The sequence below is a fragment of the Macrosteles quadrilineatus genome, unplaced genomic scaffold, assembly GCF_028750875.1.
Source record: "Macrosteles quadrilineatus isolate MER2022 unplaced genomic scaffold, UCM_ALF_1.0 Scaffold_1__1_contigs__length_201487025, whole genome shotgun sequence".
Classification (NCBI taxonomy): Eukaryota; Metazoa; Arthropoda; class Insecta; order Hemiptera; family Cicadellidae; genus Macrosteles; species Macrosteles quadrilineatus.
Window position 1 is genome coordinate 78,082,606 of NW_026542594.1, and position 16,831 is coordinate 78,099,436.

The window sequence follows — 16,831 nt, forward strand, 5'->3', positions numbered from 1 at the left end:
GTCCATCGATTATTACCACGTGCGCTTGTTGTTACCGTCAACAGGTGGTGGGGATGGGGGAATGCATTCTGAACCCCCACTCCACCCACGCTCTCACAACTTTACTTGACGTATTCTACCGCAAATAAAGTCTCTAGTCGCAATTATTACGATAAACTCATGTAGAGTAGCTCTCACTAAAGACAGAATCCTGATACATTCCCGGTCCTAAAGAAGTGTGTATATATGACAACAAATTTACATATGCATAAATTTAAAATGACCTCAGCATTCTAACTTCCCATATAAATATTATTTTTACTCTAACTCGCACAAGTATTTATTTTGAGAGTATTTTATGCTTCTCTTATTGAATTTTGTATGTATCCATTGTGTTTAAGTTCCATTTACCATATTTTTTGTGATGAAGTTTGGGAAATTCTGGAAACTACTTAAAGAATAGTTCCATTCATTCTTGGCTTAAAATACCTACTTTGTATGATTGCCATTAATTCATAAGAAAGTTTTAAAAGTATTAAAGTATTAAAAGAATTAAAGTATTAAAAGAATTAAAGTATTAAAAGTATTAAAGTATTAACGTATAGAGTATTAAGTATTAACTGTGTTGTTTAAAAGTATTAAAGTATTAAAAGAATTAAAGTATTAAAAGAATTAAAGTATTAAAAGTATTAAAGTATTAACGTATACAGTAGAGTATTAAGTATTAACTGTGTTGTTTAAAAGTATTAAGAATTTATAAACCACGTATACAGTATTACAAACATTGTAAACTCACGATAATTGTCTCTACCTTTAGAAGTCGTCTTCAAACTCAACACCACGTCATAACTTAAAAATCCATTCTTTTTTGTTTTAAGTTTACTTTATTCGTGAAATTTAATAACTAAATAAACTCTTTCACACATATAACCGTTTACCAAGCTTTATTCCCTCATATCCATACATCCTATTTACTAATAACTTTGGTAATTGCCTCGGTGGATCACCTATGTAGGATGAGATAAGCATGTCTTTGGTATTGTCACCAGGACTTCCTGGGTATCCTGTCCAAGGTCTCCCGTGGCAGTGTCCAGGAGAAGTTGCAGTGGGTCTTCGGGCTGTACGACCAGAACGGCGACGGGCTCATCACCAAGAAGGAGATGCTAGACGTCGTCACCTCCATCTACGAGATGCTCGGTCGCTCGACTGAGCCCATGGTCGAGGAGAACTCAGCCAAGGAGCACGTTGAGAAGATCTTCCATGTAAGCGTCCAATCCAATAGTCATTTAGTTTCTACCCTCTTCTATTTACGTAATTTTTTATGCATAACATTAGCCTTCCATTCATTTTTACTAAAATATACTAAGAATATCCCCGCCTCAGCAAACCTGCTGACTTAGCAAATTTCCATTCTTCTGAATATAGTTTTAATAAAATCTATGTGGGCTAATTACATTAGGTTTAACGAGTACCTAGGTTTGCTGCTACAAGGAAACGAATAGTGTATTTTTTGTAAAATATTAAGAGCTTAGTATAAAATAAATAAATTTGCCGAAATGAGAATAACCCCGCCGCAGCAAACCTGCAGACTAAGCAAATTTCAATTTTTCTGATTACAAATTTACGAAAATATTTCCATAAATAAGACATATTTATTCCCAATTAAAATAACATTAGATTTAACGCGTACCTAGTTTTGATGCTATAAGGAAACTAATATAGTTTATTTTTTGTAAAATATTAATAGCTTAGTATAAAATACATAAATTTGCCTGGTTTGATCAAAATATATCCATAAAATATCAAACTACAAAATTTGCCAATATTCTCGAAAAGAATAACATGGGAATTTTAAATTTACAATTTTTGAATTTTCTCCGTTACCCATAACAGTAAATACCCCCGCTGCAGCAATCCTACCGACTAAGCGAATTTCCATTTGCCTGGATTGATTTTGAATTAATGTATTAAATTAACATTTGTTTTTAACGTGTACCTAGGTTAGCTGCTACAGGGAAACTAATAAAGTGTGTTTTTTATTAAAATACCAATAGCTTAGTATGAAATATAAAATGCGCCAAGTTTGATCAAAATATATCCATAAACAAGTCAACTACAACATTTTACAATACTCTCCGTAAAAATAACATGGGAATTTTAAATTAACATTTTTTTGAATTTTCTCCGTAACCAATCACCGCACAAAAACACTTTGATATACTAAATAATTTGTTTTTTTAAGCTCTTTAAAATGGTCTGGAGAAAATTTAATAATTTTGTGTTTTAAGGGTAAAAATGAGAAAACCCCATTTTTACCCCATAAAATCCTTCGTTAAACCCCCCTCCCATGGTCCGATCATGCTGGTTCGCGAACTCATTCAATTTTATCCCGCCGTATACACCTTCAAACCAAATTTTATCAAAATCGGACGAAAATTACTCAAGTTATCATCCGTATGGACATATATATAGATATATATATATATATATATATATATACATAAATAAAAATTTGAACGACTGTGTACCCTAGGTATGTTGAATCATAACTTTGCGAAACAATTGTTTTGTTTGTGTTTTAAAATCATAATGATATTATAATTAGAACATATATAAAAATTTGAACAGATGGTGTTTTTGGCCTCTGGGGATATCAAAATAAAAAAGAAAAATCGGTCCCGAGCCTAGGTCTTACCATGAGACCTACGGTAATAGCTACTTCCCTATAGGGAAATTCGCTAAAAAAAGGATGGATTTAATTTTTTTGTCACTTGAAAATGTGATTGCTCAATCATATATTATTATGGAGAGTTAAGCAAAAACCGTGTCATGTTTACTTGCACTATTACTTATTCCGTTTACTGTGAGTTTATGTCTTTTAGAATTTTCCAAAAATCAAATATTTTAAACAAAACATTGAAATAAATATAAATGATTTTTTAGTATTAATTAAATACAGGAGAGATTTTTGAAACAAGTAACATATCAATTTAAAATGGTTTTGTAATAAAATATATAATCAGCTCTTGTGATTAGTTAAGGTTTAACAATATACTCCGTAATTCAATTGCACGAATTATGACTCAAAACGACTCACTAATTCCTGGCAATTGACGAACTGGTAAAGGGGTAACTGCTCTTAAGGTGTTAGCCTACACCTATTATAATGACAATATTGAGTAAATTATTTTACACTGCTTAAAACAGTTACCATATATTAAGTGTTGTGTTTTTAAACTTTACTAACGTCATGATAATGATAAACTAGTTTATATGGAGGTGCTCTCAAAATTACCAGATAGTGGTATTCTTTAAAAACTTCAACCCTGAGTTGTAATGTGAGTTACACTCTGATCACTGATTATTTCATGTACTCTTCAGTTGATAGACACAAACAAGGACAGTGTGGTGACGATAGACGAGCTGGTAGAGTGGTGCTCTCGAGATGACCAGATCCTACTTATCCTTGAAAGACTTCACACTCAGTTGCATTGTGAGTTACACACTGATCACTGATTATTTCATGTACTCTTCAGTTGATAGACACAAACAAGGACAGTGTGGTGACGATAGACGAGCTGGTAGAGTGGTGCTCTCGAGATGACCAGATCCTACTTATCCTTGAAAGACTTCACACTCAGTTGCATTGTGAGTTACACACTGATCACTGATTATTTCATGTACTGTTCAGTTGATAGACACAAACAAGGACGGTGTGGTGACGATAGACGAGCTGGTAGAGTGGTGCTCTCGAGATGACCAGATCCTACTTATCCTTGAAAGTCTTCACACTGAGTTGCATTGTGAGTTACACTCAGATCACTGATTATTTCATGTACTGTTCAGTTGATAGACACAAACAAGGACAGTGTGGTGACGATAGACGAGGTGGTAGAGTGGTGCTCTCGAGATGACCAGATCTTACTTATCCTTGAAAGACTTCACACTCAGTTGCATTGTGAGTTACACTCAGATCACTGATTATTTTATGTACTGTTCAGTTGATAGACACAAACAAGGACAGTGTGGTGACGATAGACGAGCTGGTAGAGTGATGTTCTCGAGATGACCAGATCTTACTTATCCTTGAAAGACTTCACACTCAGTTGCATTGTGAGTTACACTCAGATCACTGATTATTTTATGTACTGTTCAGTTGATAGACACAAACAAGGACAGTGTGGTGACGATAGACGAGGTGGTAGAGTGGTGCTCTCGAGATGACCAGATCTTACTTATCCTTGAAAGACTTCACACTCAGTTGCATTGTGAGTTACACTCAGATCACTGATTATTTTATGTACTGTTCAGTTGATAGACACAAACAAGGACAGTGTGGTGACGATAGACGAGCTGGTAGAGTGATGTTCTCGAGATGACCAGATCTTACTTATCCTTGAAAGACTTCACACTGAGTTGCATTGTGAGTTACACTCAGATCACTGATTATTTCATGTACTGTTCAGTTGATAGACACAAACAAGGACAGTGTGGTGACGATAGACGAGCTGGTAGAGTGATGTTCTCGAGATGACCAGATCTTACTTATCCTTGAAAGACTTCACACTCAGTTGCATTGTGAGTTACACTCAGATCACTGATTATTTTATGTACTGTTCAGTTGATAGACTCAAACAAGGACAGTGTGGTGACGATAGACGAGCTGGTAGAGTGGTGCTCTCGAGATGACCAGATCCTACTTATCCTTGAAAGACTTCACACTCAGTTGCATTGTGAGTTACACACTGATCACTGATTATTTCATGTACTGTTCAGTTGATAGACACAAACAAGGACAGTGTGGTGACGATAGACGAGCTGGTAGAGTGGTGCTCTCGAGATGACCAGATCCTACTTATCCTTGAAAGTCTTCAACCCTGAGTTGTAATGTGAGTTACACTCTGATCACTGATTATTTCATGTACTCTTCAGTTGATAGACACAAACAAGGACAGTGTGGTGACGATAGACGAGCTGGTAGAGTGGTGCTCTCGAGATGACCAGATCCTACTTATCCTTGAAAGACTTCACACTCAGTTGCATTGTGAGTTACACACTGATCACTGATTATTTCATGTACTCTTCAGTTGATAGACACAAACAAGGACAGTGTGGTAACGATAGACGAGCTGGTAGAGTGGTGCTCTCGAGATGACCAGATCCTACTTATCCTTGAAAGACTTCACACTCAGTTGCATTGTGAGTTACACACTGATCACTGATTATTTCATGTACTGTTCATTTGATAGACACAAACAAGGACGGTGTGGTGACGATAGACGAGCTGGTAGAGTGATGCTCTCGAGATGACCAGATCCTACTTATCCTTGAAAGACTTCACACTCAGTTGCATTGTGAGTTACACACTGATCACTGATTATTTCATGTACTGTTCAGTTGATAGACACAAACAAGGACAGTGTGGTGACGATAGACGAGGTGGTAGAGTGGTGCTCTCGAGATGACCAGATCCTACTTATCCTTGAAAGACTTCACACTCAGTTGCATTGTGAGCTACACTCAGATCACTGATTATTTCATGTACTGTTCAGTTGATAGACACAAACAAGGACAGTGTGGTGACGATAGACGAGCTGGTAGAGTGGTGCTCTCGAGATGACCAGATCCTACTTATCCTTGAAAGACTTCACACTCAGTTGCATTGTGAGTTACACACTGATCACTGATTATTTCATGTACTCTTCAGTTGATAGACACAAACAAGGACAGTGTGGTAACGATAGACGAGCTGGTAGAGTGGTGCTCTCGAGATGACCAGATCCTACTTATCCTTGAAAGACTTCACACTCAGTTGCATTGTGAGTTACACACTGATCACTGATTATTTCATGTACTGTTCATTTGATAGACACAAACAAGGACGGTGTGGTGACGATAGACGAGCTGGTAGAGTGATGCTCTCGAGATGACCAGATCCTACTTATCCTTGAAAGACTTCACACTCAGTTGCATTGTGAGTTACACACTGATCACTGATTATTTCATGTACTGTTCAGTTGATAGACACAAACAAGGACAGTGTGGTGACGATAGACGAGGTGGTAGAGTGGTGCTCTCGAGATGACCAGATCCTACTTATCCTTGAAAGTCTTCACACTGAGTTGCATTGTGAGTTACACTCAGATCACTGATTATTTCATGTACTGTTCAGTTGATAGACACAAACAAGGACAGTGTGGTGACGATAGACGAGCTGGTAGAGTGATGCTCTCGAGATGACCAGATCCTACTTATCCTTGAAAGACTTCACACTCAGTTGCATTGTGAGTTACACTCAGATCACTGATTATTTCATGTACTGTTCAGTTGATAGACACAAACAAGGACAGTGTGGTGACGATAGACGGGCTGGTAGAGTGATGTTCTCGAGATGACCAGATCTTACTTATCCTTGAAAGACTTCACACTGAGTTGCATTGTGAGCTACACTCTGATCACTGATTATTTCATGTACTGTTCAGTTGATAGACACAAACAAGGACAGTGTGGTGACGATAGACGAGCTGGTAGAGTGATGCTCTCGAGATGACCAGATCTTACTTATCCTTGAAAGACTTCACACTGAGTTGCATTGTGAGCTACACTCTGATCACTGATTATTTCATGTACTGTTCAGTTGATAGACACAAACAAGGACAGTGTGGTGACGATAGACGAGCTGGTAGAGTGATGCTCTCGAGATGACCAGATCTTACTTATCCTTGAAAGACTTCACACTGAGTTGCATTGTGAGCTACACTCTGATCACTGATTATTTCATGTAAATTACTGTTCAGTTGATAGACACAAACAAGGACAGTGTGGTGACGATAGACGAGCTGGTAGAGTGATGCTCTCGAGATGACCAGATCCTACTTATCCTTGAAAGACTTCACACTCAGTTGCATTGTGAGTTACACTCAGATCACTGATTATTTTATGTACTGTTCAGTTGATAGACACAAACAAGGACAGTGTGGTGACGATAGACGAGCTGGTAGAGTGATGCTCTCGAGATGGCCAGATCCTACTTATCCTTGAAAGACTTCACACTCAGTTGCATTGTGAGTTACACTCAGATCACTGATTATTTCATGTACTGTTCAGTTGATAGACACAAACAAGGACGGTGTGGTGACGATAGACGAGCTGGTAGAGTGGTGCTCTCGAGATGGCCAGATCCTACTTATCCTTGAAAGTCTTCACACTGAGTTGCATTGTGAGCTACACACTGATCACTGATTATTTCATGTACTGTTCAGTTGATAGACACAAACAAGGACGGTGTGGTGACGATAGACGAGCTGGTAGAGTGATGCTCTCGAGATGGCCAGATCCTACTTATCCTTGAAAGACTTCACACTGAGTTGCATTGTGAGCTACACTCTGATCACTGATTATTTCATGTACTGTTCAGTTGATAGACACAAATAAGGACGGTGTGGTGACGATAGACGAGCTGGTAGAGTGATGCTCTCGAAATGGCCAGATCCTACTTATCCTTGAAAGTCTTCACACTGAGTTGCATTGTGAGCTACACACTGATCACTGATTATTTCATGTACTGTTCAGTTGATAGACACAAACAAGGACGGTGTGGTGACGATAGACGAGCTGGTAGAGTGGTGCTCTCGAGATGACCAGATCCTACAATCACTGGAGACTCTCGACACAGTCTTGTGATCGTCTCAAAGCAATGCCTTCGAGGACTTTTCTCTCTGGACCTTGTTTGTGGTTATATAAAATGTTTGGAAGTGATAGGTACCGTGCATTGGCAAATATTTAAAGACTAACACCAATTTTAAATTCTGTCATTTGCTTTATATAAGTTATTTTAAATGTTAGACTAATCGATAATGCCTATAAAAGCATGAATAATAGTCATGATTACAACCTGTGTCGGGTCGTTGTTTGGTGAAATCTTTTTATTGCGTTTCCTGATCTTTTTATTTGTAAATTTATTCATTATGAGTAATGTAATCTAATCTATATAGTTTACTTAAATTACACGAATAATATTACATAAATTCCTCAATAAAAAGATGATGCAAATGTATGACAGGTCATCATCAAATTTAGACTGTGTTAACAGTTTAAACGGTCATTTTAATATAACTTCAATCTCCTAGCCTATGTATGAACTACTGATACTTAGTATGTCCTTGTACGTACGTTCTCGCTCATACATTATGAAACCGTAGCTCGTGGTTAGTTTCCACTTTTATGCATGCAAGAGGTAATTTACAACTCGTCAGTCACTTTCACTTAGCATGCTTCATATTGATAAGCTGAAGTTTTAAATCTAAACCAAACAATCGTTATAATCATGAAATACTACACCAAAACTAAACTATTTATTTGTCACGGTAACACATGGCAAAATCCATCCACAGGTAATCCACATTTCCTAAATGAACCCTTCTTTGAGAACTTGACTAATCCCACAAGCCAGCAGGACAACGTATGGCCGAGTGTGTTTTAATTATTTAACTTCGGATGTTTTAAACGCTAAACTTAACATGTTTAAACGAATAATTAGACAACGACCCATTCTAAACCTAACTCTACTATGCAATAACCTTGCCTTCCCTGTTTCCACGGCAAACGTTGTGTTATGCCTGAGACTCAACTTGTTGATTTTTGGATAGTTATACTAGAATGTGTTTCATGTTTTTCTACTTACGTGTTGGTTATAGCGTATTTTTGAGAATGCGATTTGTGATTTGAAAAATAGTTACGATATTAGTTGAATGTTTGTTATAAAATATTATGTTGTGTACAGTTACATTTATGGAATTAGAAATTAAAATCAAATATCATTTTACATTTTTTATTTGCCCTTTTTAATAAAAAAAACATGTGTTTAAGCTAGATATTCTCTAAGGGAGTATGTTTTATCTATGATATTCTCGATTGGTTTGAACGAATATTTGTAGCATTTTACTTTGGCAAACTAACAAAACTTATGCATAAAATATACAAATCTTCTGTAATAAGCAAACCCATTAATTGTACTGTTTCCATATACTTGTAGAGATTAATTTAGGATTATTCTATGACAAGTTCATAACAATTTATTAAAGTATAAAATGCCCATTAATTGTGTCTTAATCAATTACAGTAATATGCTTTTATTATGAGCATTCTCATAACGAAGCATAATTTCTAACATATGTTTGTAATTAAATGTTCTGTCCCGTTTTTATAACTCAATTCCGTTTGTAAAATCATGTAAATATTAACTAAATAAATAATAAATAGAATAACATATATTTTGTTGTAATGTTTATAGTAATAGTTCGTGATGATAAATTGTCCGTACATAATCAACTGTATGACCTGTGTACCCTAGATATGTTGAATCATAACTTTGCGAAACAATTGTTTTGTTTGTGTTTTAGAATCAAAATGATTCCGGGAAACGTATTGTGAAATAATTTGTTTATGGTGTTTTAAACAAGTGGTTTCATTTTTTACATTTATACATGGTCTTAGAGTTTACAATTTTTTATTTGCGTTTCCTTTAATGACATATGTTGTATAAAGGTTACACTAAAGACATTGTCTTTCCTGTTTGAAAGCTTATTCCTTTCTTTTAATTTGATGAAACCATCGATGTTGTTTGATTTATTGCACAAATAAATAGAATTAGGATATTTTACTAATTTTTGGCCTACAAACCAGAGTGACTAGATGTAAAAAAACTAATGGTGTACTACTTATATTCTATTCTGCAAGTGAAATGCTTGAGAAGAATTTCAATAGTATTGTTAGTATAAACTCTATTTCAGATGTCAAACTAGTTTATGCTCCATGGTTAAAGTTGTTTTACTCGTATTTTAAGTCTACATCCATCGTTAACAATAATAACTGGGACAAAAGGCTAGTTGTGAGGGTTCAAGCGTATCTGTAAAACTTGTGGAGATTTAAAAAGTTAATAGAAAGGCTGTATCTCCTGCTTGTAGAACGGGATTTTGTTCTAAGTTCCACCATGTAAGTGAATTTAAACTCATAAGCATAAATTAATGAGTTGTGTACGTACCTATTACATATTTTTGTTAAAATCATTCTCACCCTGACATATCAAAACTAAAGCTACAACGTTGTAAGTCATTGTTGTTAACACAATTATTTTGTAATTTGTAATTTAACGATACATATTTCATTGTAATTTCAAATGTTGGTCACTTTACGAACATTTTTATATTACTATTGTATACAACGTGTGATTTGAGGTTTGTACATTAGTGATTTAGGGCTCTCCCCACCTTACCACAAAATGTTCTTGATAGTGTGAGATAAGACCCATTACCTTCAGCTAATGAAGTACTAAAAATAACAATTAAAACTCTTAGCATTACATGCAACGTTTAATGTGGCACGGATTGCATCTGGCAACTAGTGTCTAGCAGATCCCAGAGATGTGCCTACAGTATGAGTGCCTACGACAACAAGAAGCGAACTACTCACAGCATAACTATTTCAAAACTTACTCATAAACGTATTGTTTCAATGAAAAAGCATAAATACAAACTATTTAGTAGTTATCACTTACAGAGTATGATAACGAAGAGTATGTTGGTGGCTTAGAGTATGGTTCACTAATTGGGGATACTGCAATATTAATCATTAGAAAAAAAGACACATTACCTCCTTATAATTACTTTTTTGACTGGTTCATTTCCACACATAGGTCCTGGTCATAGTCTCCATATTATTCATATTGCTATTTATGAAGTATAAGTTTTTGATGTAACAACAAAGATGACATCAACTAGTATAATGCAGTGTACGTAACAATTAAGTAACGTGAGAAGTTACTTAACCAAAATGTCTAACCAAGGGCTCAATTTCTATTATCACCCGTATGTTGTTTTCTATTTATTTCTCGATCAAAAGGAAATAATGCCTTAATTTGGTAAACTATGTTCTACAACTATTGAACTAAATTCAATCATTCAATAGTTTATTTTATATCACTGTATTCAACTTAAATTGAATTTAATGATCTTTCAAAGCAATAGCCCAATCATCAAATTGACGTTGTTAACAAAATTTAATAATACAAGACCACTCGTTGGTACATATTACGTCTGTACTCAATCGCATAAATCATTGATCATGGTAAGTGTGGGAAGTAGAGCAACTGAACAACTAATATCAACCTTGTTGTCTGTAAGCAAAGTAGGAATGGTGTACTCAGACTCTTTATACATTCTCTTCCTCGTCGCATAACCCCTTTGTGAGACATAAAACATAGCTAGCCGTCAGCTTTGAGAAATTCTGTTTCTTATTAACTTTATCTGGGAATGGTTAGTACTTTTTCAAGTAAATGCTAGATTTTATACTATATTCAACGTGTGATTTATTTATAAACTTGAGGACTATATGGTTGAGCTGTATTACTAATATTTGTGTTTCGATGATATATTATAAAACTTAACGGTGACCAACTAGTAATATGAATGATATTATTAGGTTAGAAATTTTACTCTATTAGAATTAGGTCTCTATATCTTTATCCCACTTAATTCTATCTCATCTACCAGTAGAATAGATTTCTTCCAACTCTAACTTTGTAATTAATTGATAAGTGTACATAGACATTTATTTTTGCAAGTTGTCATATTTTATCATTAATAAAGGTTTAAATATGTTCATTATGTGGTAGGTATGTATATATGTAATTGTGTTACTCTTTTAGTAATAAATCAATAAAACAAATTCTTGTTTTAAAGACGTCAACATATTTTGTTCCAAGAATGGTTAATTAAATGCATTATTTACTTTTCCTGCCTTTTTCTCTCCCCAGAATAAAACTATCGTAAAATAATCAAGTTTTCTTCTGAAACTCCACGGACTAAGCAGATTATATTGCTATTTCGTCTTCTTTTTATCACACATGCTAGTCATTTTCATGTATACTGTATTCATTCACACTATGCAATCCTCTAACAGTAGTCGTATTTACTTGTCTCAACTATTTGTATACAGTTCTCTGTGCTGATTCATGTATTGAGGCAACAATAACAATGTTTCAACAATATTACAGGCTAAGGGCATATTCTTTAGGTTAGAATAGGTAAGACTTCGTTTAACGAGGTCTACCGTTTTGATGAAAACGTTTTACTCAATTGACTGACGACCTTCAAAATGTAAGACGAGCAATAAAATTTCAAGATAGATGGTAATTTGAAACTTCCGTTGACGATATATAGGGTGTTCAAAAAAGGTGGAGACATAATTATTTACGTTGTGATTCCTTGGGTAAAAATAATAAGAAAATCATGAATAACATTTTCTCCTAATCGCTTCGTCAACCATATATCCGCCATTTTGTAAGGGGGTAGAATAAGGCTGAGCTAGACAGGTTTGCCCCATTTTACAACTAAAAAACTTAATATTTTTCAGCTATTTCTTATTCGATATTTTTAAACTTGGTACTGTTTGATAGGGAATTTTAATGATCGGTTGAACAATTTCATAGATACAAATGTGTATGTAAAAAATACAAAATGGCGGATATCTGGTTAACGAAGCAATTTTGGAAAAAATTTTATTCTTGATTTTCTCTTTATTTGACCCAAGGAATCATACGTACATTATGTCCCCCACCTTTTTTAACACTCTGTATATTTGAGAAAATTCAAATTATACTGCACGACCTCTTGTCCAATCTATTAAAGAGAACCAAGCAAGGCAAAACAAAATAGAAACCAATTAATTATCCTAACCCCATCTTAGAATTTAATCATTTACACGTAAAATAACATATTTTTATATTTCCTATTTTTATAGCAAGCTTTAATATTTAAAGTGGTAGCATTGTTATTGTATTTAGAGTGCATATGTAGTTGAAATAATGGATAACCCAATTCTAAATTAGTATTTTTAAATGCCCATTAAAGTTTTCAATACAGTGTTAAGAAATATGGAATTTGTTACTAAGTTCAGTATATAAGATATACAGAACCAGCTCTAGTGGGTTCTACTGTCTAGTGTGTGTGTGTGTCCCAATATGTAACATAGACTGAAATTATATTTCCGTCTTGCATTAAAACATGTAAGATTATAATGCATTTACTTTACTTTTTGCACGTCTTCCACGTACAGAGGTGCCATCACGAGCAGTTATGTAGACTATGGGAAAAGCTAACGTTGGTCCTATAACTAATGAAAATTACTATTCACAGTTGTATGTGTCTCTATATTATTACACCTCAAAGAACCATTGGTTAAGTATTATATTTTATCTCTTCCACCATGATTAGTTAAGACCAGTCTACGACCTGATTATATATGTCTGCATTGCTAGTGTAAGCGAATCTAAATTTGACCCTGTGAATCAATTATACATTTTTATAATAACTCGTCAAATACTGTACTTGAAATTTTACAAAATATTTAATGCATATAAGGGATAAAATAATATTTTAAAAGCTGTTTTCACAAACTTAGTAAGGAAGCTGTCTTCAGATTCTGCTAGTTCCATATTTTCGTTTGTAGCCCCTTCGTCCGATTCCGGTAGGTCACCATCTGATTCCTCTATTTCTCTCAAAGCTCCCGACTTTTCGCCCTTAGATGGTTCAGTGACATTAGTATTCCCTTGTACTGCTCCATCAGGTTCTACTTTTTCAGAACTCGCACCTTCTGATCCTTCATTTGCCTGCTCCTTGAAGCTCTCGTCCAGAATGTTGACTCGTTCTTTTAAGTCCTCAGGTAATACAGATTCTGGACTAACGCTTTTCTTAGTTTCTTCGAGAAAGCTTTCTCGTGTTATTTTTAAGGATCTTTTGGTACCATCAGGTATCTTCTCTGTTTTCTTGGTTTCTTCTATGGAACTGCTTTCGCGAGTTACTTTTACCGTCTTGTTGGTTCCATCAGTATATGTTTCTTCTCTAGTTGACAGAGTAGGCTCTTTTTGGGTAGAAAAGCTTTTGTTCATTTCGCTTAATTTTTCTTTCATCTTCTTATCGAAATCGTCATTGTTTTGTTTGAATACAACCTCGTCTTTGCCGTCTGTCCCTCTCGCGTCATTGAGTGCAGACTCGCAATCTACCTTTTCTTCTTTTACTTCAGATTTTCCATTCCTAGTTATCGTCACTCGTTTGACACAACTGCCATCTGACAGCTTCTCTATGGCAGTGTGTGTTTTGTACAACACGTCTTCACTTACTTCCTAGAACAATGTTTAGATATTTTAATTTGGATTGGTTAAATCTTACATTATATCAAACCAAACAACAGTTTTTTTATTTATAAATTTAATACAGCAAATAAATTTTATAAAAATTACAGCAATAGATTTTTTCTTTTCACCCTATTTTTCCAAGATAATGAATGATGTGGGGAACTCAAAGTTAATATAGTACAATGAGTGTTAAGGGTAGTTTTGAGTTGAATTATCATTTTAAAATTACTTGACATTTACATGCTGACTTGACCACTGAGGACGGGGATCTGTTATCGTTTCGATTGTGGTTTTTGGAACACTGTTTTTTATCACTCCAGTTGGCATTATTCTAATGTCATTATTAGGTCGTTGAATATCATCTAACATTAAATTTAAATGACTATATAACAGTCAATGGCATAAAAAAGACATATGTCATAATGAGAATAATTGTATACATTTATATTTCAAGTGATATTATTAGTTAGTAAGTATGGTTGGACGTGGAGGCAAGGTAATGTTGAAATAATTATAAGATATCAAGTTTACAATACAATCTCCAGCAAATAGAACAAATTGGCTGTTGTTGGAATCTTGTTTCTTGTTTTTACAAATGAATGCATGTGACCCGTTATAACCTCTAATACATAAATGAGGGCTAGAGGTTGTTACTGCCACTGTGTGATATAAAGGAAATATTAATGTTTGTTAGTCACTATTCGGTTTACCTAGCATACATTAAATATACATATGGTACATTAGTATATATATAGTATATACATTAGTATACATTTATACCAAACCACTATACTCGTATTAGATACACTTTTTTATGCAAATACGCATATCTCTTATAATGCTAAATGTTGATCTTCAGAATAAATTGGGAGTTTTAATGTCTAAGTATTGCTTTTTAGTTTCGCCCCCAATACATTGTATAGGGTGAAAGTATCTTTTTCGTCAAAATTTTAGTATTTCAGTTTTAATTAAATAACTTACGTCATCAATCCATAATACGTGATCAATCCATTTATGGATTGATGACGTAAGTTATTTAATTATTTGATAACTCAATCCGTTGTGCTACAATCTCAACATTATATTTCAGTTTTGCGTGAAAGTGATATCTATCTGTGTGTCCGTATGTATGTATGTATGTATGTGTAAAGTGGATGTGACTGCGCTTCAGACTACACAGTCATGTTATCAGATTTGGATTAAATTTGGTATTTAGATACTACTCCAAGGTACCTCCAGGTGCTTATTATATTGTTATCCTTTGACTATTATAGGTGACATTCTCATAACTCAAAAAAATAACGGAAATTACTATTTTACGAACACGACTCAAACGGTTTTTATATAAATTTTGTATATTATTCTAGTTTCAACAAAAAGGTACACACCCTCAATACTGTAAAAATTAAGTTTCAAAACTTACTGCAATTGTTGTGATTTTACGCACGAAATAGAGAAGTTACTCCCAACGCTTACCTTATACACAATAAAAGTTGTTGACAAGCTAATAGAAGGTATGCGTCAGTTTTTTGGCTGGTGCCGTTTATTAGTAGGTACTAAAATCACTAACCTGTATGCAATAACACCCGTATTTTGAAGTTTTATATTTGTCCTAAAGACTATACAAATAAACCTGAAATTCTTACTTATCAGTAGCCCTGATAAGAGAACGCGTTTCTTATGGCTATTGCGTGCATTTTATAGTTATTAAGCTTCACAAAACTTGTGGCTCAAATTTGTATAGCCTATGTCAATTTAGAAATATTAAAGTCGCAACAGCCAGTAATTATTTACTAGTTGATCATCATCGTCTTGAAACTTGACAGAGTAGTAAATAATTTTGACCATCTGAGGGTTGATTATTGTTACAGTCAATAAAGCTCATTCAACAAAGGTATGCAATAGTCATGTCTTCTTACCTCTTTGGTCATTTTTAAGTGATGGGTTCACAGTTTACGAACTAGATTAAAAAACAAATTATAAATAACCAAACATCCAAATATCCAATTTTTCTGAAAGTGTAATAGGGCTCGCTTTAACCATTCAACAAAACGGTTAAGCTGCTACAAAAAGGCGTAAACTTGGATGGACTGCAGAGATGGACTATCGGTTGATTTATGGAGTATATCTCTAACGAGTTATCGTAACATATCATAACGAGTATGATAACATCGGCTATCTTCCTCAGTCATATCCAAGTCTCACACTGAACATCTTACTTAACTCAGTGAATATTTTGACTTGATTAGTTGTGATTTAAAGGTTTTTAATCGTTTTGGCTCGATTAACATTACTTTTCGAAATAATAGGTATTCCATGAATAGACAAACAATAATCTAACTTGTCTAAAAAATTATCTATTATAAAATTTGTTTTCAGTACTAATTTTAATTTTAGTTAGTAGGTACATAAATTAGTAATGTACCTACTACAGGGTCACATTCAACCCTGTATACAGTCCCACGTAAGTTGTCTCAAATTGATTACGGAAAAATGTAGAAGGATAAGATAAAATTATTTACCACTCAATAAACTCGGAATTTTCCAACTTAAACATGTCATGTTATACATCAATTTTGTCATTGTCATGTAAAGGTATTTAATAGACAGTTTGGACATTTTGGTGAACACAGATATTAATAATTATCTTTTTCCGTTTCA

At 34.3% G+C, this 16,831-nt stretch overlaps 2 protein-coding genes across 2 annotated transcripts in view; one reads left to right on the forward strand and one right to left on the reverse strand.

The window, feature by feature from the left end:
- LOC129005981 (Kv channel-interacting protein 4-like) overlaps positions 1 to 9,129 on the forward strand; it is a 35,119-nt gene extending 25,990 nt beyond the window's left edge. Inside the window, exons 5-6 of the mRNA XM_054435063.1 lie at positions 1,029 to 1,241; positions 7,552 to 9,129. Coding sequence (XP_054291038.1) covers positions 1,029 to 1,241; positions 7,552 to 7,662 — 324 coding nt within the window. The 3' untranslated portion in view covers positions 7,663 to 9,129. The remainder of the gene's footprint in view (positions 1 to 1,028; positions 1,242 to 7,551) is intronic.
- A 4,235-nt stretch (positions 9,130 to 13,364) lies between these two features.
- On the reverse strand, positions 13,365 to 16,219 carry LOC128983601 (uncharacterized). The gene is made up of 2 exons (XM_054402949.1): positions 16,090 to 16,219; positions 13,365 to 14,158 (listed from the first exon to the last, which is right to left on the reverse strand). The coding sequence occupies exons 1-2, from the start codon at positions 16,099 to 16,101 to the stop codon at positions 13,373 to 13,375; spliced, it is 798 nt and encodes a 265-aa protein (XP_054258924.1). The 5' UTR covers positions 16,102 to 16,219; the 3' UTR covers positions 13,365 to 13,372.
- Between the last annotated feature and the right edge of the window lie 612 nt (positions 16,220 to 16,831).